The following is a 26,575-nucleotide window of genomic DNA, read 5'->3' as shown; positions in this document are numbered from 1 at the left end:
TTCTAATTTATAACCCAAACATGGGTAGGTGTGCTTTATTTTAAAGCTTTTTATTACGTTTCACATTGATGCACACTTCTTATAGTTGACATCTTTCATTCAATGAAAAGGAAATTCGAGAAAATTTGTGGGTTTTCTTTGGATCTTATGAGTGTTGAATCTTTCAAGAAGTATGTGAAAAAAATTCAATATCAATTTATTGTGAATAATCCGTATAAAAGATTATGAAATTATTTTTTACATCAAATCTTAAAATAATAAGTCTAGAACTCAAATTCATATTTATATTTCTAATAAGACTAAAAAATAAAAATTAAAACGCTTCTTAAAATCTCCTTTCTTAAATTATATATCTTATGTTACATTAAATATTTAAAGTTAATTAATGTTCTAATGTTTTTGAAAGTAAGAGAAGTTAAATTATCGTATCCAAATTAAAAATTTAAAAATATAATAATTTTGAATATATATATATATATATATCAATTTTTTTTTTTAAATTTGAAAATTTATCAAAATATAATCTTAGTAAAAATAATAATGAAGCAAGTGGATCAGTGTGTAATGGGTTGGTCAATATTCAGAACTTTAGGCTGAATATTACGAAGATGTTGATGACAGTGAGGATGGTTGTTGAGAAGGACCCACACGTCATGGTTGAACTCAGCTGAACCATAAAAATTTGGGTTTCAATTTTGAGGATAAAAAAATCCAACCAAAGGAGAAATTACATTAAAATAAAATTTAATTAGGATTTAATAAGACATAGATTACATAGTAATAAATTAACTTAATTATAAATGAAGAAAAAAACTCACTAGTAAGCTTTTGATTTAATCCAATGATTATAAAGTGTTACAATAATGTATAAAAAAGTCAATTACTAAAAAAAATTCAACTTTCAAATTCGTTTTTTTTTAATTTAATGTCCGAACTAGTTTTAAAAAAACATTGAAAAAATATAAAATTTTGAAATTAGTGCTTAAATAAACTTTTCATATTACTATTTTAAATTTGTGGTAGTGCAAGAGGAACTTAGGGGTGCGAATTGTAATCAACGCCAACAAGGAAGGAAAGCCCACAACCACCCAAATACCAGTCGTGTTCCCACCCTAAACTTCAACTACCAAAGCTCCACTCCCAAAACGATTATCACAAACAGGCCCCGAAACACTAATAAAAAATTATGTATAGGGAGCATCTAAAACAGCAGTTTTAAATAAATAAATATTTTTTAGTACAATTCCTTTTATTTTATTATATATTTTAGAAAATTAAAAATTTACTTTTAAAAGTATAATCATATACTTTTAACTAAGTGTTAAGATCTATGAATCACATATCAATTAGCAATAAACTTTAGAAATTGGGAACAATTAATAAGTAATATTGAGTATATGATTTTTCTTCTATAAAATAGCTTAGATTCTTTTTTGATTTTCCTTTTTGATGGGATGGAGAGAAAGAAACATGAATGATATGAGCGTGCTTACAAATGAAGACAATGACCGTTTTATATAACTTTTGTTGGTTACTTTTCCTAAGTTTAAATATTTCAATTTGGCTCATCAATAAATTAAAATATTGTTTATGGTCTTTACACAATAATCATTTTATAACATATATGTCTTTAACCACATTTAGTTAATTAGAACACTCTATAATTGGTTAATAAAATATAATGGCTCAAACACATTTAATGATTTGTTATATATATATATATATATATATATATATATATATATATATATATATATCCTTGCAAATCTATTAGACTTTATGAGTTCAAAATTGTCATTATATGTCTTGAAAATATCCAAAAGATTTCGTCCATTGATTATATCTACATGTAGAATCAAAACAATTTTCATTCCATTAATCTCAATCAAACCTGACAATGATCACTAATGCGGACAAAATCAAATGACATGGATTTATCATGAAATGTATAACAAATGGAAGGTGTTAGTTTTCAAACCATATCCTGAGTCTCCTGACACAATGTTTTTTTTATTGCCCTATATGCCTCGTCAATGTTTTTGTTGAGAAATATTGTCTTGACATCCATTTGATGAAGCTCCAAATCATAACGTACAACAAAAGTCATTATTCTTCTAAAAGAGTCTTTCGATAAAACTAGAGAGAAAGCCTCTTTAAAACGACAAACCCCTTCCTTTTGAATATAGTCCTTTTGCCACAAGATGAACTTTATACCCCTCCATATTACCATTAGAATCTCTCTTGGTCTTAAATATTCAGTTAATACCAATGGGCTTCATATCTTATGGTAATAAGACAAGTTCTTAAAGTTTATTGTCTTGCATGAACTCATGAAGCACATGTTTATAAGGATCTTGAGTTTGTTCTTAAAGAGATTTTGAACTTGTTAGAGGTTCTGAACTTGCTTCATCATAAGCAATTTTATTTATCATATCACTTTCACTTATTCATCCTCTAACCTTATTCTTACCCTCAAACTCAATATCCTCAAAGAATATGACTCTTCTCATCTCAAAGATATTTTTAATTTGGGATCATAAAATTTTTAGTCCTTGATCTTGTTATTTGACTCTATAAAGTCAATATTATGCTTAGTATCATGCAATTCTCTATTTAAGGATTCACAACAGTAAGTCACCGTATGAAGAATATGTAGATTATTATTAGCTAAAAATAAATTCGTTCCAACACAACTTGAATTTAAAGACAATCTGAATTCATTTTTTCCTAACAAACATAATTAAAATCATTTGTCCAAATTAACAAATAAAACCAAATTCCCCCTAAATGACAGTATAACTAAAGTGTTTTTCAAATCCAAAATAGAAAACTAGCACATAATAGTAATCTAAAACATCCTATGACTTTCATCTCTACCGATTTGTTATCTCCCACATAGACCCTTCCTTAGGCAACCTTTCTTTGCACACCAAGCATGATATTTCGCATAATCCTTCTTTATGAGTCCAACTTTGTTGAAAAATAAACATTTATCAGACTAATTTTTATTTTTTGTGATGAACCTTTAGCAACATCATTTTTAGATTCTTAGTTTTTTTTCCTTTTTGTCCTTGTCATTAGAGGTATTACCTAAGTAAGCACTTTCAATATTTTCTTTCTTCAGTCTCCCATCTTCTTAAACACAATATAAAATTAGCTTATTAAGAGACAGTTTCTCCTAAACCTTAAACTGTCCAAAATGTAAAGGAAGATGATCAAAACAAAATGTACGAGTAACTCTTTCGACAAATCAAGTTTCAACACCTTAAGTTTTGAGGCAATGTTCATCATCTCCATAATGTACTTTCTCACATTTCCTTGTCCTTGATACCTCATGGAATCCAAACTTTGAAGAAACACACTTGTTTCTACCTTATCGTTTTTCACAAAGTGCTTTTCAATCTTATCAAGGAAAGTTTTAACACTTGTAATTTCTTCATATACAATACCTCTATATATCTCTGAAATACTACACTTAATGATAATCAAACTCATGATTTAAGCGGTCTCACTTCTCATATTCTCTCCGTGAAGTTGAGATCCATGTAGCTAAGAACTATTTCCATGTTCTCTCTTCAATCCTTAATTCAAATAATTCAATCAAAATTATGAATAACACCAAAATTAATCTTTATTTGTTCCCGAATCAAATTAATTATTAATTATATTTTATTTTAAAATTCATAAAAATAAACCAAAAAACAAAAAAATTATGAATATCCAAAAACCAGATCCAAGCTTCCAAAACGAATATGCACCTAACCAGACATGGGCCAAAAATGGAACTTTACCAAATAGGGTTTCATGAACCACACAACGGTGTCACCTAAAGCGAAATAGAAAAATATAGTAACAATGTCTTTGCCATCGCAGCTTGTGAACCTCCACAGATCCATCATCACTAGAAAACCAGAGAACGAACCAACGTAAACCACCACTAATCACCTCTGTTGTTCTCGAGCCACCGTGAGAACCAACGAAAAACAAAACCAGAAAACTGAAAAAACCTTCTTCCTCTTTCGTAAGTCACTATTGGGGTAAAAACCATCACAAATCCATCATAAACGCTCTAGACTCCATATAAACAACAACGAAGGCCCCTATACCCAAAACCAGATTTTTCATCAGGATCTCCATCACTTTGTTGCAAGCAACCACAGATGCAAATCCACCAAATCTTGAGAAGAAAGACGTGTTTGAGCCGTTGTCGCTCACGAGCTTCACTATCGTAAATGACCCCAAAGTTGTCCCGAGTGATTGTTGTTGAAAGAACGACCCTTCATTACGAAGGTACCACCATCGCAAGTGCTTTTCGAAGACAACCACCACGACTCCATCGTAGACCACTAACAAGGGAAGATCACTGCCTGAAACAAAGCTCCGTTGTGAATGTATAAGGGAGCTTCTGTTAGGGAAAAGAAGAAATAGAGTGCCTCCCTAGACCTGTAAGAAAACCAGAATCAAAAACCACCATCACTTCGAACGCAACCAAAAATCATTATGTTTCCAATGATCATCACTGCTTGCGAGAGTTCCACGATAAAAAACATGGCGGCGCACCAGAAAAGGGATCAAGATTGGGGTTTTATGAAACCCACGATAGAGATAGGAAAAACCCATGGATCACTTGGTTAAAAGTGTGAAAGGATTAGCCATGTTCGATGTACGACGCACTGTTGGTGAAGAAGGAAGCAAGACAAAAATGTATAAAAAGATTGGGGATTTTTCCCCAATTTAGGGTTTCTGATTCTAATTTCCACTTTAGGGTTCTTAAAACGTTAGGGTTTTAGATTGAAATTTTCTTTGATTTTAATAAAAGAACCCACACAAAAATATCCATTAATACAATTAACAAAACAAGATTTAAGATGCAAACCATAATGATATAAACCCCCAAATTTCATAAACAAAATTTGTCATAAAGTTGAAAAGATCAAAATTATGGTTTAAACTAATTAATTATAAACTAACATGATTTGTTACTAATTCCCTTTAAAATAGAAAAGTAGAAGCGTAATTGAAGGATTGGATATGAGAAACAATTAATATGTATACGATATTTGTTCAGTAATTGAAGGATTAGAAATGAGAAACAATTAATATGTATCTTTATTTTCTCTTTTAATGATGATTTAACGATGTTCCAATGTCTAATAACTCCAAACCCCCTTATTTTTATAAACCCTACGTGCACCCCTTTTTTTATTCCATCACTTTCTGTACTGTTGTGGTATTTTCTTCACTTTTTTTTGTTTCACTTATTTGAGCTTACCTTCTGAAAGTGATGATACATTGGTGGTGATTTTGATCAATTTTGGTGGTAGCTGTGCTATGTGTGGTGTGATTCTTGGAGGAGAAAGGCGGTGAAAGAAATTCGTGCATTCGAAAGGCATTGAGGTTAGTATATAATATGCCTATACACCCTTACCCGAAATTACAATTGCGGTTAAAGATGTACCGACATTCAGATGTTGGTTATGCATTACCGGACCTCGAAGTTCGGCAACCCTCAACCGAACTTCGAAGTGCGGTTGAGGGTGAGCGTGCTGCACTTCCAACTTCGCTTAATACTTTTATCATGTTTTTATGTTATTGTATTATGTTTGTTTAATACGTTAAATGTTTATGTTGGTGATATATTATGTTGTTTTTTATACTATGTTTGATATATTATGTTTGGTTAATACTTGGAATACAAGCTCTGGAGATCGGGGCATGGCTCAGGAATCACCTCCTTGGAGAAACCAATTACATTAGAATAAAACCACGAAGTGGATAGTGCATAACTGAGAGAAAAAGTCACGTTTGAAAGACAGATTGTTGAGAATGGTGATTCAAATATTCTTGAAAAATTCCCAGCAACATTAATATTTGCACCCATCACATTCTTGAAAGTAATGCTACCAACAACTGGAAGTACACTTGTGTCAATGGAAATTGGAGTATCTGTCATGCTTATTCCCAGGTGAATATTTTCCAATTTTGCATAAGAAATGAAGATACTTTTCATACTAAAAGTAATTAATATGCTTGGAACTATGCCATTTGTTTAAAGGGATTTGATAGTTGTACGAGAATTAATGTTCTAAATTTGAAAGTTACTGCATTGTTGAAAGAAAAGAAAGATAAAAAAATGAGGAAAAAAGAACCACAATTCAAAATGCACTAATATTCAACCGATGTTGGAAGTGCTATAGCCGGCATTGAAATTGTGGTAAGAGTAAACATGAAAATTAAATAAAAGTTGGAGGTGCAGGACGAAATAGATGAAGTCCAGGGAGAATCACTCAGAAACAAGAATGATATAAGCGTCACATGGAGATCATGACACATTTATGTAACCTTTGTCGGTTAATTTTATTAAATTTTAAAATTTCAATTTGACATCTCAATAAGTTTAAATATTTCTTATGATCTCCACACAATATCCTTTCATGACATATATGTCTTTTAACAGATTTACTTAATTAAATCACTTTATAATTAACTAATAAAATATATTTAATTATTTGTTTTATATACAAGTGATCCAAATTTTAACACTAAGAGTTTGTATTTTATGTTTTCTTTATATCATTGTGCTCATATTTGTACTATTGTTCCTATTCCACTTTGATACGCAAATTTTCAAACTTAATCCTATGAATATCTCTGTTTACTAGTAAATATCCTTGAGATTTGTGATTTATTTTATAATTTTAAAAAGATAAGAAAATTTGAGTTTAAATACTAAATCAAGCAAAACATATTTAGACCGTCATCAAGAGAACTCTGTCCAAAACACACTTTCAACCAAAACCTTAATCTCCAATAAAAATATGTTGTATCAATCACCTTTTAAATCCACCCATTATATCACCATTAACAAAAAAAAAGTTGATTGAAAATGACAAGTCTTCTTTCATTTTATACATAACAGTATGGCTAAACTTGAAAATCAAACCACCAGCAACAGTAGAAAAAGAGTAACATGTTCCATAAAATTATTGTCTATCATAAAAAAATAAATAAAAGATATGCAATAATATTTTTTAATTACAAGCAACTATTTTGCGTGAGATGTTTTAAGTTCGATGTTTTAGGATTCAAGGTAAATTTTAAAATATACATTGCATGAGTCACCATCTGTCCTAAAATTTATAATTTATGTAAAACTATAGGAGATCATTATCTGTCATAAAATTTATAATTTATGTGAAATCATAGGACATCATTATCTGTCATAAAATTTATAATTTATGTAAAACCTAGGACGTCATTATCTGTCATAAAATTTATAATTTATTTAAAACCATAGGACGTCATTATCTTTATCTGTCATTATTCCATCTTTTACATTAGTATTGTAGTTGTTTTTTTTTTTCAATCATGATAGTGTATAAATATCTCTATTGGATTGTTAATTATGTCTTTAATAACGTGTTATGAAGATGCTTAAATTTGATGAATATCAAAATTAATTCTTTTAATGTAAGTTAAATAAATAATTGTAATTATATTTTTATAATTGAAATTCAAAATATAGGACAGTAAACATTGTAAAACTACTTAATTATTTAAGTCACTTAATTATTAAGTTATTCCTTTGCTTACAAAGTATTTTTAATAATTAATATATCCATGTTGTAAGAATATTCAAGAGTAGTTTCAAAACATAAAATAAATTTTAGAAGGTCTTGCGAGATTTTAATTTTTTATATAAAATGAAATTATTCAATATCTTATACAAATCAATAATAATACACTAAAATTATTGTTAACAAAATAAAATGTATTTATTTAAACAAATGTAAAGAAAATATATTTAACTTGCATAATATAAAAGATGATGATTTATTCATTTTCAGCTTGTATTTATTTATTTTCTTCATGTACATTTTGGTGCGATTTTAAATTCATTCTGTATAAGTTTTTTTATTGTTGTCAAAAGTGACACTCGGTTCACAACATCTTTTAAATTATAAGTTAAATTAGTAGACTGTGTTTTCTTAATGTATTATTAGCATAACAATATTTATAAATGTCATACAATGTCATAAACTAAGTTGGTAGTTCAAAGTAAAACAATATTAATACACAAAGTAATAATTCGAAACTGATATTTGTGTATTACAATTAACTATCTTCCAAATATATGCAAAACATAATTTTAGCAATAATGCATTGAGATAATTAATTTCTTAAAAGACATAGAATTTAATAAAACATGAATATAAGCAGTGCACAAGATTTGTTCTAAGTTTATCTATATGAAAAACCATCGATTTTCATTTTACAAAAGTTAATTATATGAATATCTAGATGGGTGAAAAAAACAATAGCTTGAATAATACAAGAGAAAATTTATTCATTTCCAGTTTTGTATTTATTTATTTTACTTCATCTTTATTTTGGTGTGATGTGCAATTAACTCAACACAATTTTTTTGTTATTAATGGATTGAAATTCACACTTGGTTCACAAAAGTATTTATTTGAACTAAAAGTATTTATTTTTAATTTATAAGCTCAATTATCATAAAAATGATTGTATACCATATAACACAAGAAGGAAAACATAACGCAATTACAAATCAAGTAGTGGATTCAAATTAAAACAATATCAGTACACATAGTGATGATGGTATTGATGTGTTCCAATTATACTATAAATTATATAAGTCATGATAAATAACTAGTTTCACATCAAATTTCCTTCAATTATTTGTTTGGTATTTGTTCTGCCAAGTGAATGTAAAAATGTCCCATAGCTCCAGTACGAAATTTGTTTTCATATATGGATTCCAATGTTAGAATTTCTCCATCTTCAATCTTGATAGAACCGGGTTTGGGATAACAAATTGACATTCCAATTAGGTAACCCTTTTCATTTCCTGCTTCTTTTCCAGTTCCGTATTTTGGATTTGAAGTGCATAAAACCCTTCCATCCTAAGTTAAGCATAGTCATAAATATAGAGATGATTAGTTAATTTCTATAAATATATATAAGTATAAAAAAATATTTATAATTAATATATGAATTACACAAAAATCTAATGTAAGTTTATCTACATGATAGCTTATATGGAAACAACAAATATCAAATATTACCTGTCCATATAAAGTAGTATTGACAACTCCAGTGTGCATATGAGCAGTGCCATATATAAGATAACCACCTTTTGTCATTGGGATCTCTGCTTTCTTAACATGAGGGAAGTCATTATCATGATTTCTCGGGATCGTATACTCTGCCTATAACAAATTGAGGAATTTATTTTACTCACATCAACAAAAAAAGTAATTAATACCCTAATTGTTATGTTCGGAAAATAAATTAGATTCCAATGTTTGCTTATAATTTTTAAAGTATAATATGTATTGAATAAATCATCTACCTGACAATCATGAATTGGTGTAGAACCATTTGATCTTACACGATCAGTTGAATCAAGTATGTAGAACTTAAGAGGCACTTGGTGTTCATCCCAATCAACCCACCTTATTTTGTATCTTAGGGAAAGTTGTCTTGTTGGGCCACGAAAACCATTTCTTAATTTGCATTGTACGTTATCTTGACAACAAAAGAGTCCTCCTTTATAATTTTTAGACAACAATTGACCATCAATGCCCATTGTGACATTGTAAAAGTCCTTTGGGAGATTCATAAGCTTGCACCTACACTCTGTACAACCTTTTCTATCATGTGTTCCACGTGTGTCAATAACCATGATGCTAAACAACCATTTTTCTTTAAACCCACTCTTTATTTTTGCAGGATTACCTAATTCAACTGAAAAAGGATCTGGAAGATTTGAAGATGTTCCTCGTGACTCTCCTCCCAAGCCCCAATAATGTGGAAGCAAAAAACCTTGGCATGCACCATCGTTTCTTTCAAATTCGATACCATTGCTAAGGTCGTGAGATTGTTTAATGTACTCTGACATGGTAATGTTTTCAATATATTTTACAGCAAACCAATGATGAAGGTAAGTTTCATACAAAGGTACTGAATTACCATCTTCATCAACTACTTCAACATCAAAACTCTTGACCCCAATGTGACCCCTTGGAAAGTCAATATCTAATAATGTTTTCACCACAATTTTTCCTGGCCCCACTTCAAATTTTTCAGACAAAAAAGTAGCTGACTTTATATGATTTTCATTAGACTCTAAAACAACAGAGTGGGTTGTGCAGGAAAGCAACATCATTATTGATAATAAAATCATAGCTACATTAGAGATAGTCCTCATAGTAACCTACATAGATATCATTGTCATTAGCGATGAAAATATGCATATAGGATCATTCATTTGATAATCATGTAGATAATTTAAAATATAATAAAAACATGTGAATTAGATAAGATTGAAATCAAAAGGTGAAGTAATAGAACATTGACGATTAAAGATGCATACCATTAAAGAAATAGATGATGTGCTGATCATGGTGATGATTTGTTATTTGATGAAGATGTATGATGGTTTAAATCTTAAAGCGAGTAAATTTATACTTATGTGAAATTAGTTACTAGTTTTATATATAGTGGATCACTATATAATGATATATTTGGCATAACTAATTTTAAATTGATGTTGGTTGTCAATTTTTCGTTGGATGAATAAGGTGTTTGGTAACGTGTTTAACCTAATTTAATATGTATTGATCTAGTTTTACACATTACAAAACTATTTGGAAACTTTTGTAACTATTTATAGATGTGAAAACAACTTGGTCAACGGTTTGTTTAGGCAAACTTGACATGGTTTCACTTTTGTAGGTTTTTCTTTTTCTTAAATAATAGTAATTACCTATTTTAAAGTTTTGGCTTAAAATATGCTTAAAAGATAAAAAAAAAGCAATCATATAAATTTAATAAAAATAAATTTTTTCATGTTGAATACAGTGAAAAAGTATATGTAGGATTAATCATCATTGTGTTAACTATACACATAGGGTACTCTATTTATAATAAAAGAAATTGTTGGGTCTATCAAGGGGGTTCACCGGAAAGACACAAACACCAATGACATATGAGCCTAACCATATAAGGGATTGACATCACTCTTTACCCAAAACCTTAAGGCAATGGATTAATGGGTCTTTCATCTTTATATAGTGCTATACTTTCTCATTTTTATCCAATGTGGGACTTAGACTCACACTTGGATTCCGAACAATCTCCCCCTCAAGGGTAAGTACCTTCTACATAGGTACACTTCCCCTCCAAGCGAAAGCATTTCCAACCAACCACAACCACGAGTAACCCTTTCCAACCAATTGTTGTTCATCTTAACGAGACTTGCTTCCCTTACAATCCAACATTTAGGAGTACAAATCAAGGACATCAAAATCGCTCAGATCACACCACTTTCCAAAAGACCTCATTCAAACCCAAGAAGAACAACATCTAATAATTCCATTTGGAACATATGAGTTGCAATAACCTAATGATTAAAAAAATTAACGTAAATATTAATAATTAATTTATTCTTTCTTAAAGAGATAATATAACCCTAATTTTATTGTATTGTATGACCAATCGATCCTCAGTTGACCAAGCGGACAACACTTCCATCCTTGTTCACTCCACAGGCCGAACGTCCCCACCAAAGAGTGAGTAACTGATTGCTCAAAGATCTATTAGTTGATTATGTTACAAATTGAATACGCTTACAGGTAAAGTATACTTATGAGCAGCTTTTGGACCGTGATTAAGTCCACCTTAATTAAAAGCTTATTTCGAAACCTATAAATATAAGTGTAAGATAAGGAGGTAGGTGATTGTATTAATTGCGAATTTAAAACGTACTGTGCTAATCAAACAGTCATATTACTAACTTTAGCGTCATAATGTCTTTGACAAGTACCTGTAAAATATTTAATTGTGATTCCAAACCTCATACCCGATCCATTATTAATCTTAAGATTGACACATGAGTTTCAATACCTTTATAATCATAAATTTATGTGGATAATCCTAAATGAATTTTATATAAAATAATTTAATTTTATGCTAAAATAGGTAATATAAGTTTGACACTTTATTAATCTTGTAACGTGAAGTTAGTGGAATATATACATCTATAGATTTTAATAAAAAGAATTGTTTTTTTTCAACAGTTAAATAACCATATTTTTTTTTACATATTTATTATTCATTTTTCTATTATAAATATAAGTTATTTTATTAATTATTTTTATCTACCTATTTTTTTATGATTATAATTACTTGTTGATAATACTATTGTTATAAATTTTATAATATTTATTATTTTAATTATAATTAGAAATTTTTATTTTTATTTATTATCATAAGGTAAAAATGAATATGTGTGTGTATATATATATATATATATATATATATATATATATATATATATATATATTCACTAATATATATTATAATCAAATTATTAGTATAAATATTTATCATCTTTAATTATGCTTAATTTTTATAAGATAATTATTGATATTTTATTTTTCAATAACGTTTTGTCATACTTAATAAGTCAATCTCACTCCGACCATTGACTAGTCGTTAACTATGAATACAAAATTGGATCTGTTTAAAACAATTGACTAGAGAGTCGTTAATGAATGGATGGCAAGTGATTTAAATATATAAAAAAATATTAAATAAAGCAGATTTTGAACACATGAAATTTATAATAATATTATTGACCTATACAACTTTCACGCGTAGATTATCTATTTAATCTTCTACAAAAATTACGAACTCTTGACTTTTTAATATATAGGTGGAAACATCCACGAAGCTAAGAAGACATTAATTTCTCTTCACGCTATTGACCAAACATAAATGACAAAATACCTAAGAAGCAAAGTCATACATACGAGCACCAAAACATAAATAATTAAATTTTGTAAAAGTTGGTTAGGTAAATATTTTGGCTTATAAATTAAGATATGTTGAATTCATTGTGGTGTGCACTAAACCAATGGCTTCAAATAGAATCTCTTTTCTTTGGGTTATTGTCTTCTTTCTTTGTGTGTTCATTTCTTGTGCTAGGGCAACATCGCTGGTTCTAGCTGGTGCTTCTGGCCATGCAAGTAAGTGAAATTCACTGTGTAAATATTATTCAATTTATTTTACATGGACAAATAAATGGAGAAATAGGTTAAATATATAACTCTCTTTTTTTTCATTTAATAGCTTTCTCGTTTAAAATAATTAGTTGATGACATGGTGTCAAAACTTCTGAATCATACATATTTGTCTTCAATATTTAATCTTTTTCAGAATTTTGAATGACCCATATATATATATATATATATATATATATATATATATATATATATATATATATATATATATATATATATATATATATATTATATATTCTAATCTTGTTTCTTTTACGTAAAATTTCAATTATTTTTATATTTATGGTATCTTATATTCACCAATGATTGTATATATTTACATGTGAAAGCATTCATTTATAATTATTTTGCATATTTCTTGAAATTTATAGTCAATTGGGTTTTTCGCTACTCAGAATGAAAAAATAATCGCAAATTAAAAATAAAAATAATTAGTGCTTTAAATTTAATCAAATAGACTAAACATGTATTTTTTTAAGGCTTAAATGCTTACTTCGTCTTCATGTTAAGAGGTAAATTTTCGTTTAGTACCCGTTTTTAAAAATGAAGACATTGGGTCCCTATAAAAAGTGTATGAATAAGGTCATGTCCATTAAGTTGGCGTTAAGTCCATGCTGATGTAACCGTACTTTTTCTCTTATCTCTTCTGCTGTCCAGCTTTTTCTATTTCTTGTTCAGCTTTTTCTTTGATGATTTGTTGAACTTGTTCTTTCTTTGTGGACCTTATTCATATATTTTTCATAACATAGGAACCCAATGTCTTCATTTTTAAAACCGGATACTAAACAAAAATTCACCTCTTAACATTGGGACAAAGTAATATTTAAGCTTTTTTAAAATGTAAGAAACTAAAATAATTTTTAATTCATGTAATAAAAACCGAATTATCAACATATATGAATTTCAAGAACTAAAAATATATGACGAATGAAAATAAATTGTTGATTATGTTATTTTATAGGTTCATATGAAAAAGTTCAGTGCAGAAGGCTACTTGGTCAACCACAAAACGCAGATCCATGTTGTCACAATTATCATGTATGATGCTGTTGTTCTGTTGCAGTTCGAAGAATATAAGTGCAAAAAAAAACATGAATTATATATATCATGCTTATTTGTAACTCGTTCAAATTAATGTTGTGTTCCAGTATTGGTTTTGCGTATATATTAGTGTGTGGAATAATGTTTAAGGTATTTATGATCTCTAATCTTGTTTAAATGAAAAAAATTATATCTGTGTTGGTTATTCAAGTGTGAAATTAAATTATAAAAATTGAGTGAAAATGAAGAAGTTTGGAACAATAAAATAAAAGTGAGATAAAATTCTTTTTTAAAGTATTAGGTTTAAAGTAATGTTAATTCTTTATATGAATTTGATATTGTAATGAATTCTTTCAAATAACTCATCAATTATTTCACGCAATGGTGCACTTTGTGGTAAAACGACAATATAAATTAAAAATGGCAAGTGAAAAAATAATTAATATCTAACTTTTTGTTTTTTTTTTTTGTTGTTTTCTCTTTTAGGGTTGTAGTAGTTGTAGTTTACTCAACCACAAACTCTTTATTACTACAAATTCTTCCCCGAGATTGCCTGGTTCTTTTATGACTTTTTTATCTGGAAAAATAAATATATGATATACATGCAAAATATTTGAAATGTTCCAACCCGCTTACACATTGTACATACAAAATATTTGTTGTTTCAATATTCTAGTATCTTGTCCCCTTTCGTTTCAATCTACCATTATCCTAGATACTACTACTACAACATACTCATGTCATTTACATCATCCCCTTCTTCCCCTTTTGTGCTTTTGTTATTGGTTCATGTTTTTCTGCATGCATATGTACTTTAATGCTTTATTATTGTTGTTATGAACCATTTTGTTTCTTGTCAACATCTTTCCAACACTCCACATTTACATTATGTATTCAGCGAGCTTCATACTTTCAATAAGAATTGTATAGAAACATGCACACAAGGATTTATACTGATTCACTTTACATTTTGAGACTACGTCCAGTCTCTTAAGCAACTTGTTTAAGAAGTTTCACTAATCAAATCTTTAATTAGTATAAGTATCAACATTTTCAGGTTATAACGATTTTAACCCTCTTCAGAAAACATGAGTATAAACATTTTTAAGTTACAAGAGTTTAACCTCTTCAAGTATCTTCTCAATCTCCACATGAGATAAAGAACTCTTTAACACACAAGAGAACACTAGAACGGGGGATTGGGTTTTAATAGTATTTTAAAACTTTTTTGCAAAACAACGTTTAATGACTTTTGCAAGGATTAGACGGTCTACAATAGTTGTTAGACGCTTGTGTGTTTAAAAGAGTATTTAGAAAAATGTATTTTTATATTGGTTCGTTCCAAGGTGGGTTATGTCCAGTTTTTCCTTAAGACCTCTAAAGGAGATTCACTAATATTTAACAAAGATCACACGAGTTTCACCACTCCTTATTTACAATGAGTATCAAGAATCAAAGCGAGCTCAAGCTTTTGGAGCTTCCGGTCAAGGCCACACAAAGCTAACCCATCACTCTTTATCCTCTCCATCTTCAACGTTTCTACTCTAATCTTAGCATCTCAAACTCGAGCCTATTCACCACTACTATTACCTTCTTCCAATTTCATCACACGTGAGAAACACATACCTAATGCAACCATCTTTATTGGTCATCCTCCTTCTTCCATTCCTGAAATCACCAACCTACGTCACTTCCCATTATAGTCACATACCTAGTGCAACCATCTTTATATAATTCAAAATATACTTTTAAATTCAAAAATACATTTGGAATAGTCTAATGCAAAAATAAATTACAAATTCTAAAAATAAACTATAAACTGTATATCTCAAAAATATATTTTAAATTATGTAATTCAAAAGTATATTATAAATTGTTTATGGATAATGTATATTTTAAATTTTATGTATAATTTATATTTCAAAAATATATTTTTAGACAGCACAATCTCAAATATATTTTTAAACCCAATTATATAATCTAAAATATATTTTAAAATTGTATAGTTGAGAATATGTTTTCAAATTATACGATCTAAACTATTTTTTCAAAAATAACTTTTAAAATACAATTCTAAATTTTAAATAGCACAATCCAAAAATTTTAAATTGTCATTCATTAATGTATATTTTTCTAAAATATATTTATTGAATTACAATTAGAATGCAATTAACTGATTTTGTAATTAGAACTTTTCTCACTCAGAAATATAAGAAGAAACTATGGATTGTTCGGAGGGTTTTTTTTGCATCAAGTGTTTCACAAAAATGGTCTTTTAAATTTATTACTTTTAATAAATGTTATTCAAAATGTATATAATACATAGAAATGATAATGTGAAATGAAAAGAACTTTAATCTTCATTATTCCAACATAAGAGTCACCGAATATTCAACATTTCTTGAGCAAAACGAAAGAGAAGAAAAAGAACAACTCACTGACTGAAAACAAAATATCTTGTCAGCTAATATAACAAACATAACAAAAATGGATAGAAATGATATTTCTTATACCCTCCCTCAAGATGGGTGGTGAATGTTCAACAAACCCATCTTGGACAAATTAATGTTGAAAGGCCAGGGATATACTGGTTTAGTGAACATACCTGCCAGTTGATGCTTCAAAGGAACATGAGAAAGAACAATGAGTCCATCAAGAACCTTAGCACGAATAAGGTGACAATCCACTTCAATATGCTTGGTGCGTTCATGAAAGGAAGGATTCTTGGCCAGTTGAATGACAGATTGATTATCACAAAATGTAGGGAAAGGAAGTGGAATTTGAAGACATAAATCATCTGCAACATACTTCAACCATTGCAATTCATAAGCAATAGAGGCTAAAGCTCTATATTCAGCTTCAATAGAGCTCTTGGACACGGTGGATTGCTTCTTTGATTTCCAAGATATAAGACAACTCCCATAGAAAACACAATAACCAGTGGTGGATTTTCTAGAGTTACAACAAGCGGCCCAATCTGAATCAAAAAAAGCTTGAAGTCTGTGAGGTTGTTAGAAGGATAAAAAAGACCTAAGCCAGGACAACCTTCGAGGTATTTCAAGATCCTGAAATCAACATTGAGATGATAGGATCTGGGCTTGGACATGAACTGACTAACTTGCTGGACAACAAAAAAAATATCAGGTCGGGTGTTTGTTAGATACTACAACTTACCAATTAATCTCCTATAAGGAGTAGGGTCTGGAAGAAGATCACCGTCATCATCCTTGAGCTTATCAGTAGGGTTCCAAGGAGAAGGTGTTGGTTTGCAGCCAGTGAGACCAAATTCGGCTAAAATTTCTAAGCAGTATTTTCGTTGATTCAAGATAAGACCCTGTTGTGATCTAGCAACTTCGAAACCAAGAAAATATTTGAGATTGCCCAAGTCTTTGATTCTGAATTCTTGATGTGAAAATTTCTTAACAGCAACAATATCCTCCATGCTATCACCAGTTAGAACGATATCATCCACATAGATCAGAAGAGAAATAAAAGAAGTAGCAGATTGTCTAATAAATAAGGAATGATCAGCAGGACTCTGAGAAAAACCATAATAGATTAAGGCAGTTGTGAGTTTAGAGTTCCATTGTCGAGAAGCTTGTCAAAGCCCATATAGAGACTTGTGCAATTTATAAACCAAATGAGGTTCTAGAAGAATCAATTCCGGGGAGGTTTCATATAAACCTCTTCATCCAAATCACCATGCAAAAATGGATTATCAACGTCAAGCTGGTGAAAAAACCATTTGCGAGAAATGACAATGGAGAGAAGAAATTGTGCGATTGTGATCTTCACAACAGGTGAAAAAGTTTCAAAGAAATACATGCCTTCAGTCTGTGTGAATCCTTTGGCAACAAGACGTGCCTTGTATCTCTCTATAACCCTAGCTGCATTCAATTTAGTCTTGTAGACCCATTGCAACCAACAACTCTTTTCTTTGTTGGCAATCAGACCAATGACCAAGTTTTATTCCTCTCGAGAGCCTGAATTTCAGCAAGCAAGGTCTGCTGCCTATGAACATGTTGACAAGCCTCTTTAAGAGAAGAAGGCTCAATGATGGCAGATAAAGACATGCAAAAAACAGTGTGAGAGTTAAAACATTTGGAATATGACAAGTATGATTGTAAAGGATAAGTTGTGCAACTAGAAGTAGGAACAAAAGAAACACTGGAACAATCATAATCTGACAAATGAGCAAGAGGCTTCCTAAGTCTATTTGAAGTTCTAGCAGGTGGATCAACAGCTTGCACAGTATCACTAGAATCATCATTGAAGTCCATAACTGGTTCAACAACTTTAGGATCATTATTACTAGAGACAATATTAGAAGTAATATGAAAATCATTGCAAGTATTAAATTGTGAACCAGGTATATAAAAAACAATCAAAGAATCAAATGATTGTTGAGATGCAGCAGTACCAGTGTTATGGGGATGAGAAACGGGATGGGGAGAAAAATATGAAAAATGAGACTCATAGAAAATAACATTACGAAAGAGCAAAAAATGTTGTGTAGTGAGATCATATAATAGAAAACCTTTGACCCCTGATTTGAAACCAAGAAAAATGCACTTAGAAGCTCTTTTGTCTAATTTGGTTCTGCCAAAATTGATAATGTTTGCAAAAGCTAGGCAACAAAAAAACTCTCAATGTGTTAAAGTCAGGAATTTTTCCAAAAACAATTTCATAAGGAGACTTGTTTTTAAGAAAAGGAGTAGGAAGCCTGTTTATGATATGAACAACATGTCTTATAACATAGGACCAAAAAATAGAAGGTAAATGAGATTGGAAAAGTAAGGCGCGAGCTACATTCAAAATATGTTGGTGTTTGCGCTCAATTCTATTGAGGTGATTCAATGCATGATGTTTCATGAAAAATGCCTTTAGAGGAAAAGAAATCAATGAAGAAAAACTCCTTTCCATTATCAGACCTTAGTCTCTTAAGTTTAATGTCAATTTGATTTTCAATGAGATGTATGAAATTGGGAAGAACAGTTTTGACCTCGGCTTTTAGTTTTAAAAGATAAACCCATGTGAATCTACTAAAATCATCAACAAGTGTTAAGAAATATTTGTGACCATCAATAAAAACATTGTTTAAGGGTCCCCAAATGTCAGCATGAACCAACTCAAAAAATTGAGAACTCTTGGTGGTGCTAAGAGGAAAAGGTAATTTCTTATGTTTAGCAAAATGACAAGTGTCACATGGAGCACAACTCTTGTATATGATATCAGTATGTTGGGAAGATAACAATTATAAAATAGAATTTGAAGTATGGCCTAGTCTATTGTGTCAAAGTTCACTGGTATTGACTACATTTACAGCAAAAGCATTTGATTTATTGATAACAACATTTTGGAAAATTAAATTGCAACGCATAACATTTGATTCTTCAAGACAGTACAAGCCATTAATCTTCCTAGCTGCTCCAATCATCTTGAATTGAGATTTCTGGAAAAGGAAACAATGAGAATCACAAAATACTGCCATACAATCAATAATGGAAACAAGTTTGGGAATAAATATGAGGTAAACAGAAAAATTAGGTACAAAATAAACATCAGGAAGAAATAGGTCACCTATGTGAATATTCCTTGAGAAATTTGCAGTGACAGTAGTGTGATTAGGCAATTTAATGTGTATGGGTTTGAAGACATGAAGATTATGAAAAAAGGATTTGGTGAGACAGATGTGGTCCGTGGCACCACTGTCAAATATCCAAGGAACAGAAGCAGAAGATGTACCTGAGTTTTTAACAGAGGCTTGATTGACTAAGGATGAATGGTCCTTACTGTGTTGGAGCAAAGCCAAAATTGCTTGATACTGGTCTTTATAGAAAGTGAATTGGTCATTGGGAGGACTACCATCCAAATCAAGTTGTTGTATGGAAGCAGAGGAATCTACTTCAACCAAACTGGCAGAAGCTTTTGTGTTAGGCTTATTCTTTCTGTAACCAGTAGGGAAACCAATGCGAAAATAACAAGTTTCAATGGTGTGGTTGGTCTTCTTGCATTTTTCACAAAATTTTTTGTTCTTTGAAGTGTTCTTGATGGCATTGAAAGGAACTTTTTGTTGGAAGAGTTGAAGCGGGGTTGAGCATTGGAAACAACAGTGAAGGCCAACGAATCTGAAACAGGATGTTTGTGAGATAAATGTCGATGAACTCGTGTTCATGTTGAAGAACCATAGAAAAAGTTTTGATAATCGAAGGCATGGGATCCATTATCATGATTTGAGAACGAACTTGTGCATAACTCTCATTAAAGCCTCGGAGAAATCAAATCACATAATCATCCTCTCTTTCTTTATGAAGTTTAGCGAGAAGTCCACAAGCACAAGGAGTCAAACAATTGCAAGTAAGAACACATTATAGAGTTTCAACTCTTTCCAAAGGATTTTGAGTTTCGTATAATACTCAAAAACAGGCAAATCACCTTGATGACAAGTGATAATCTAATCCTGAAGATTAGAAACCCTAAATTTATCCGAATGTGAGAATCGATCCTTGAGATCCCTCCAAATCTCTAAGGCTATATCCATCCACATCACCGATTGCTTGATCGAAGGAGTCATGGAACGTGTGAGCCAGGACATCACCATTCGATTGGAGCGACGCCAAGCCTCGTGAAGCGGATATGTGATAATGGGACAAGGGAGAGTACCATCAATGAACTTCTCCTTGTTTTTGGTCTCCAATGCTACAACCATATCTCTTTCCCATTGGTGAAAGTTGCTCTCCGTGAGAAGAGGTGAAACGAGCACTAATGCGGGATTTTCTCCCGGATGAAGGTAAAGTGGATTTGCACCAGGTGATCCAGTGTCTATGTAATATGATGGTTGAGGGAAGCCATGGTAAAAAAATGAGGAAGAAGGCTTAAGCGGAAGAAATAGTAGGTGTCAGCAATGATACCATGACAGAGAAATGATGAGTGATTCTTCCTACACCTCACTGCCTTCATCCTGCACCCCCAATTTTACTTCTTTACCCTTCATTTAACAAAAAGTCAAAACTTAATTAATTAATGTTTTCTAACCGCACTTCGAAGTACATTTCATAATTAATGTTTTCTAACCACACTTCGAAGTGCGTTTCATAATTAATGTTTTCTAACCGCACTTCGAAGTGCGTTTCATAGTGGTCGCACTTCGAAGTGCGTTTTATATATTTCTGTCGCACTTTGAAGTGCGTTTCTTATATGTTATGCTACAAAATTCAAAAAAATTACATATATAATAATTAAATAATTACAAATAAATCCAAAATAATATTTAACAAAATTTATAGATAATAATTATTATTTAATTTAATAAACAATTTAATAATTATTTCAATTTCATAAAAAATTAAAAAACTTAAATAAAATTAAATACATAATAAATAATATATTACGAAAATAATAATATGTTGAAAAATAATAAATTCAACAAAATTTAACAAACAAATAAAATAATTCAAAATATATTAAAACAAAACAGTTTATTTAACAACTAACATAAAAAATTAAATTTATTATACTAACCTAATAAAAATAAAACCTAATAAAATAAATATATACTAACCTAATAAAAAAAATTAAAAAACCTTAACTTTCAAAAACTGCACGCCATTTGCAGATCGAACTGCGGTTTGTGCTTTTCGCAGATCGAAATACGGTTTCTCTTTGCTTTCCGCATATCGAAATGCGGTTCTATGTTTCCGCACTTCCAACTGCGGACGTCTCTGACCGCAACTCCAAAGGCGTTTAAGCTCTCCGGCGAACGAACAAAAACCGAAACTCTGACGCACGAAGGGAACACCCAAGCACTAGATTATGACAGCAAACAAAACAAAGCAGATGCAATGCAATGGTACTAACCTGGACGCCAGAAACACCTCAGATGTGTGAGGCCACGACAGGACGAACGCAAAGCGTGGCAAGGACGAACGCAGAATCTTGGCACGAAGGACGAATGCTTGCATAGGAGGGAGGGCGGAGACAAAATACAGTGGTGGTGGTAGAGGATACGAGGGAGAGAAGAATGGCACAGGAGGAGGACGGAGAGAAAAAGAGGGAGGAGAGATTTGGAAAGGGGGTGTAGGGTTTGAGTTTGAAATGCGTCAGGAAGAGTTAAACTTTTAGTCAAACTTTTTAAAAATCCAAAATATTTTGACGGTTGAAAGGCTATACTTGGAATTAAAATATATTTTGGAGGTGCAGGACAAAGTCCGTGAGGTGCAGGGAGAATCACTCAGAAATGATAATGTGAAATGAAAATTTAATCCTCATTATTCCAACCTAACAAAAGAGTCACCTAACGCTGAATATATATTCAACATATCTTGAGCAAAACGAAAGAGAAGAAAAAGAATTACACTTTGACTACCACTTACTAACTGAAAACAAAATATCTTGTCAGCTTTTATAACCAACATAACAAAAAAGGATAGAAACGATATTTCTCACATATAAAGAAATAAAAATAAAAATAAAAAACCTTCTAGTTACATGTTCTAAAACAAGTATTTTGAAAATGAAGATTTCATAATCTTTCCAAAATATAAATTTAAAATTGATTTTTAATTATTCAATTTGTTCACTCCAGAACTTCTCATAAAACAATTTATTATCATAAAGTGATTTTTCTTTTTAATTTTCTTTCCAAAACTATTAAAATTTCATTATTTTATTATAAAATATTTCAAAATAAGTTTAAATTGTTCCGGAAAATTTATCTCTTATTTGATAAATTTTATTAGAACATTTTGAAATGAATAATTTAAAAAATAAATAATTTCGCCTCGTGAGAATCCGTGTAGCCTACTGAACCTGTGTTTGGAGATGTCGATTTTTGCTGCACGCATGTACGCCCGCACAAGTTCCACTTACGTCTTTATTTTTATTTATTTTCCCATTTTAATTATAAAAATGCTATATTTTTCCTAATTTGTCTATATTTCAAACATTTTCAAAATACATTGCCGTATTGATTGGTTTGAATCCACTCTATGTAAAACCCAAATTAAATTAATTAAACTTAATGACAATTAATTCAGTCATTAAACCTATGACTAACATATTTAATGAACTAACATCAAAATGTATAAATTTTCCATTATTTTTATGCGTAAAATTTGATGGTATAATAATGTTTCTTAGCAACAAAGAATTTGGACACTATTATAGAACATGAATACTTTGTTTCTTAGTGACCATTTTGTCCCCATAATTATGGAACACACTTCAAAGGAGGACCATTGTGAATTATTAATTTCATTTATTAAACTTCTTTTACCACACAATATGAATCTACTCAATAAATGTAAAGAAAAATGTTGCTCCTATAGGGTAGAAGGGATTATATAGCCTATACCAAACATGCATGCATAGCACAAGTCTAAGAATCATTGTTGTAAACTTAAAAATTCCATTACACTGATATGTGTGATAGAAACTATTAACTCAATCTCCATCACACATAGAGGGAAAACTGTTGGAAGTTCCACGTCTATTAGAGATAAGATCAATTTATAATATATAAGTAGGTGCAAACCTCACCTTACAAGTCAGGTTTATGAGGTTGAGTTATGTTAAAGTTCACTTCTTAACATAGTATCAGAGCTATGGTTAGAGTTTATCTTAACGATATTTGTTGTTTGTTGGACATGTTGTTCCACCCCTATCGAACTCGAGATGTAGGCCAATTTATAATATATAAGTGGGTGCAAATCTTATCTTATAAGCCAGCTTTGTGGGATTGAGTTAAGTTAAAGTCCATTTCTTAACAAAAACAAAGAAATCAGATTAAGATAATGATTAGAAAGAAGTAACTCAACTATATCTACACCATGATTGATGATCTTACACTGATTTTTCAATGTCAATAGCACACAACTGAATCTAGATCCTCAACCTACATACATCACTAACATTTATTTTAGGACGACAAAGTAAGAGATATATAATTACACAGTAAAATATAATACTAATGACAAATACTATACCTTTCAATAACTTCATTCCCGAGCTACAATGAGTTCCTCCATGTTATCAGCATCACCATTATCAGTAGGTACCAATATCTCATCATCAGTTGTGAAATTGTATCTAGCACCAATGGCTCTTAAAAACTGATACACTTCAAACATGGTTGGCCTCTCCTTTGGAGTTGGCAGAACACAGTTGCATGCAATCTTCAGAAATTGGAAAAGCTCACTGTCAACGTCCTTGCTGACTAATGATTCATCAATGGCATTATGGAGTTTTCCATTGTTTGTTAGCTCTGTGATCCATTCTACCAGATTTCCTTTAAAAGTTTCTGGAGCTTTAGCCACATTGGTGGGTCTTTCACCAGTCACCAACTCAAGAAGAACAGTCCCAAAGCTATAAACATCCCCCTTGGGTGTAGCAACCAAAGTTCTTGTGTACTCAGGAGCAACATAACCCAAATCACCAAACTCCCCATTTACAAAAGTACTCAAATGAGTATCAATTGGGTTCATCAGTCTGGCAAGGCCGAAATCAGAAATTTTTGGCTCAAATTCTGCATCCAACAAGATGCACTTTGAGCTTATGTTTCGGTGGATGATTCGGGGGTTGCAGCTATGATGAAGCCATGCAAACCCTTTGGCTGCTCCAATTGCAATTTTGAGTCTTGTAGTCCAGTCAAGGGTGCTCACACCATCTGCAGGATGGAGTTGGTCATGCAGATTGCCATTTGGCATGTTTTTATAGACCAAAAGCCTCTCCTTTTTGGCCATGCAAAAGCCTAAAAGAGGAACAAGATTGCGATGTTTGACAGTCCCTAGTGTACCCATCTCAGACATGAATTCCTTTTCAGTGTACTGAGATTCCTGTAATCTCTTTACCATAAATGTTGTTCCATCACCAAGCACAGCTTTGTAAACAGTTCCTGTTCTTCCTGACCCAATGATATTGCTATTACTGAAGTTGTTAGTAGCCTTCATGAGATCGATCAACTTCATTTTTGAGATTGATTTCTCAAACATAGAAACCTGATATCCAATTCAGTATGGTTAGACTTAGGAATATTCTCACAAGAGTTCCAATAGTATGTAAATCATATGAACAGAGCTCTGTAAATCTTAAACAATTAAATTTTCAGAAAGTATATTCCACATTTTCTGGAGCAAATGTATCATTTATCATTTTGATTTAGAAAAAACAAAGATATATATTTCTCTGTTTGGCACTGCAGTATGCAAAACATGTTTTGCCAACTAATATACACAAAGTACATGAGGAAATATAATATGTTTTAAGAAAAAAGTTCACTTGAAACTTGAAAGAATTTAACCAAAAAGGGATTTTTTTTTTTTTAACAATACGGTTCCTACAGAAAGCATTTGAAACAAATATCTAGTGCTACAAAAACACAACTGTATCTACAAGAAAAATGAATAGTTCTGTAATGGTATATGCCCTGTGCAATGCAAATAATTTAGCTTGCCTTAATTTGTTTAGTTCCTTTTAGACTTCTTGCCCATTTGTTTCCTTCAGGGTCCTCTTCCTTCTTCTTGACAGAAACACGTCGCACGAAGAAAAACATTGCAACAGCCAATCCTAATGCTGCAAGAGTCACCCCACCTGCAGCAGCTCCAGCAATAACAGCCATGTTACTCTTAGAATTCTTGGCTTGGCAAGACCCCAATCCATTACCTCCACACAGGCCTTGATTATTTGCATAATTCACTGAAACTGAAGAGTTAAAGCTTGGAACTTGCCCCGTCAAAAGATTGTTAGACACAGAAAAGGTCTTGAGCCGTGGGAGAATACCAAATTGTAGAGGAATTTGACCAGTGAGTCTGTTCTGATCAAGTCTAAGGCTATTGAGAAAGGTGCAATTTGAAAGAGTCACCGGAATCGCCCCAGAAAATTCATTTGAAGAAAGGTCAAAAGAGGTCACAAATGGTACAAGAGTAGATATATCTCCCGGAATGGTTCCAGAGAGTTTGTTAATTGAAAGGTCTAACCCAGTTAAGCTAGAGCAATTTTGAATGGCACGAGGAAACTGGCCCTTGAGTCCCATATTTGACAGTTTGAGATTCAAGACCCTGTTCTCATCAGGGTGCCAACACTCAACCCCAATAAACCTACATATGAACCCTTCAGTTTTGTTGTTGAAATCCCAAGAAAACTTCAAATAGTTATTGGGATCCTCAAGGGCATCTTTTATACTTTGTAGGCAGAAAATATCAGTATCGGTTCCATAGTTCATGCCACAACTAATCAGCAACAAGAAACTAACAACATGGTAACTGAAAATCCGGCTATGCAGCACCATCTTCACCAAGATCCTAAACACAAGCCAAGAGAAAGTAATGCAGACACCTCACCAAGATGACTATACAATCTAAGCAACGGCAAAGCATACAAACCCCATAGCACTACTACGCTTCCATGAACAGCCTGAAAAATGCAGAAAA

At 31.1% G+C, this 26,575-nt stretch overlaps 2 protein-coding genes, 1 long non-coding RNA gene and 1 pseudogene across 3 annotated transcripts; 1 reads left to right on the top strand and 3 right to left on the bottom strand.

The window, feature by feature from the left end:
• Positions 1-8,592: 8,592 nt before the first annotated feature.
• LOC124840364 (uncharacterized) lies at positions 8,593-10,441 on the bottom strand. Its single transcript, XM_047316402.2, has 4 exons — positions 10,400-10,441; positions 9,377-10,240; positions 9,090-9,233; positions 8,593-8,927 (listed from the first exon to the last, which is right to left on the bottom strand). The coding sequence occupies exons 1-4, from the start codon at positions 10,427-10,429 to the stop codon at positions 8,700-8,702; spliced, it is 1,266 nt and encodes a 421-aa protein (XP_047172358.2). The 5' UTR covers positions 10,430-10,441; the 3' UTR covers positions 8,593-8,699.
• Positions 10,442-12,867: 2,426 nt separating this feature from the next.
• On the top strand, positions 12,868-14,355 carry LOC148195611 (uncharacterized). Its single transcript, XR_015781002.1, has 2 exons — positions 12,868-13,055; positions 14,071-14,355. It is a non-coding gene; the product is annotated as an uncharacterized LOC148195611 (long non-coding RNA).
• Positions 14,356-19,570: 5,215 nt separating this feature from the next.
• LOC148195610 (uncharacterized) lies at positions 19,571-21,002 on the bottom strand (annotated as a pseudogene).
• A 2,943-nt stretch (positions 21,003-23,945) lies between these two features.
• Positions 23,946-26,544, bottom strand: LOC124840370 (probably inactive leucine-rich repeat receptor-like protein kinase At5g48380). The gene is made up of 3 exons (XM_088094643.1): positions 26,528-26,544; positions 25,600-26,446; positions 23,946-25,144 (listed from the first exon to the last, which is right to left on the bottom strand). The coding sequence occupies exons 1-3, from the start codon at positions 26,530-26,532 to the stop codon at positions 24,146-24,148; spliced, it is 1,851 nt and encodes a 616-aa protein (XP_087950769.1). The 5' UTR covers positions 26,533-26,544; the 3' UTR covers positions 23,946-24,145.
• Positions 26,545-26,575: the final 31 nt, after the last annotated feature.

Source organism: Vigna umbellata, chromosome 7, assembly GCF_029865625.1.
Source record: "Vigna umbellata cultivar VRB3 chromosome 7, Vumbellata_1.0, whole genome shotgun sequence".
Classification (NCBI taxonomy): domain Eukaryota; kingdom Viridiplantae; phylum Streptophyta; class Magnoliopsida; order Fabales; family Fabaceae; genus Vigna; species Vigna umbellata.
The sequence above is the reverse complement of the archived record's forward strand: the minus strand, read 5'-3'. Positions and strand labels throughout refer to the sequence as shown.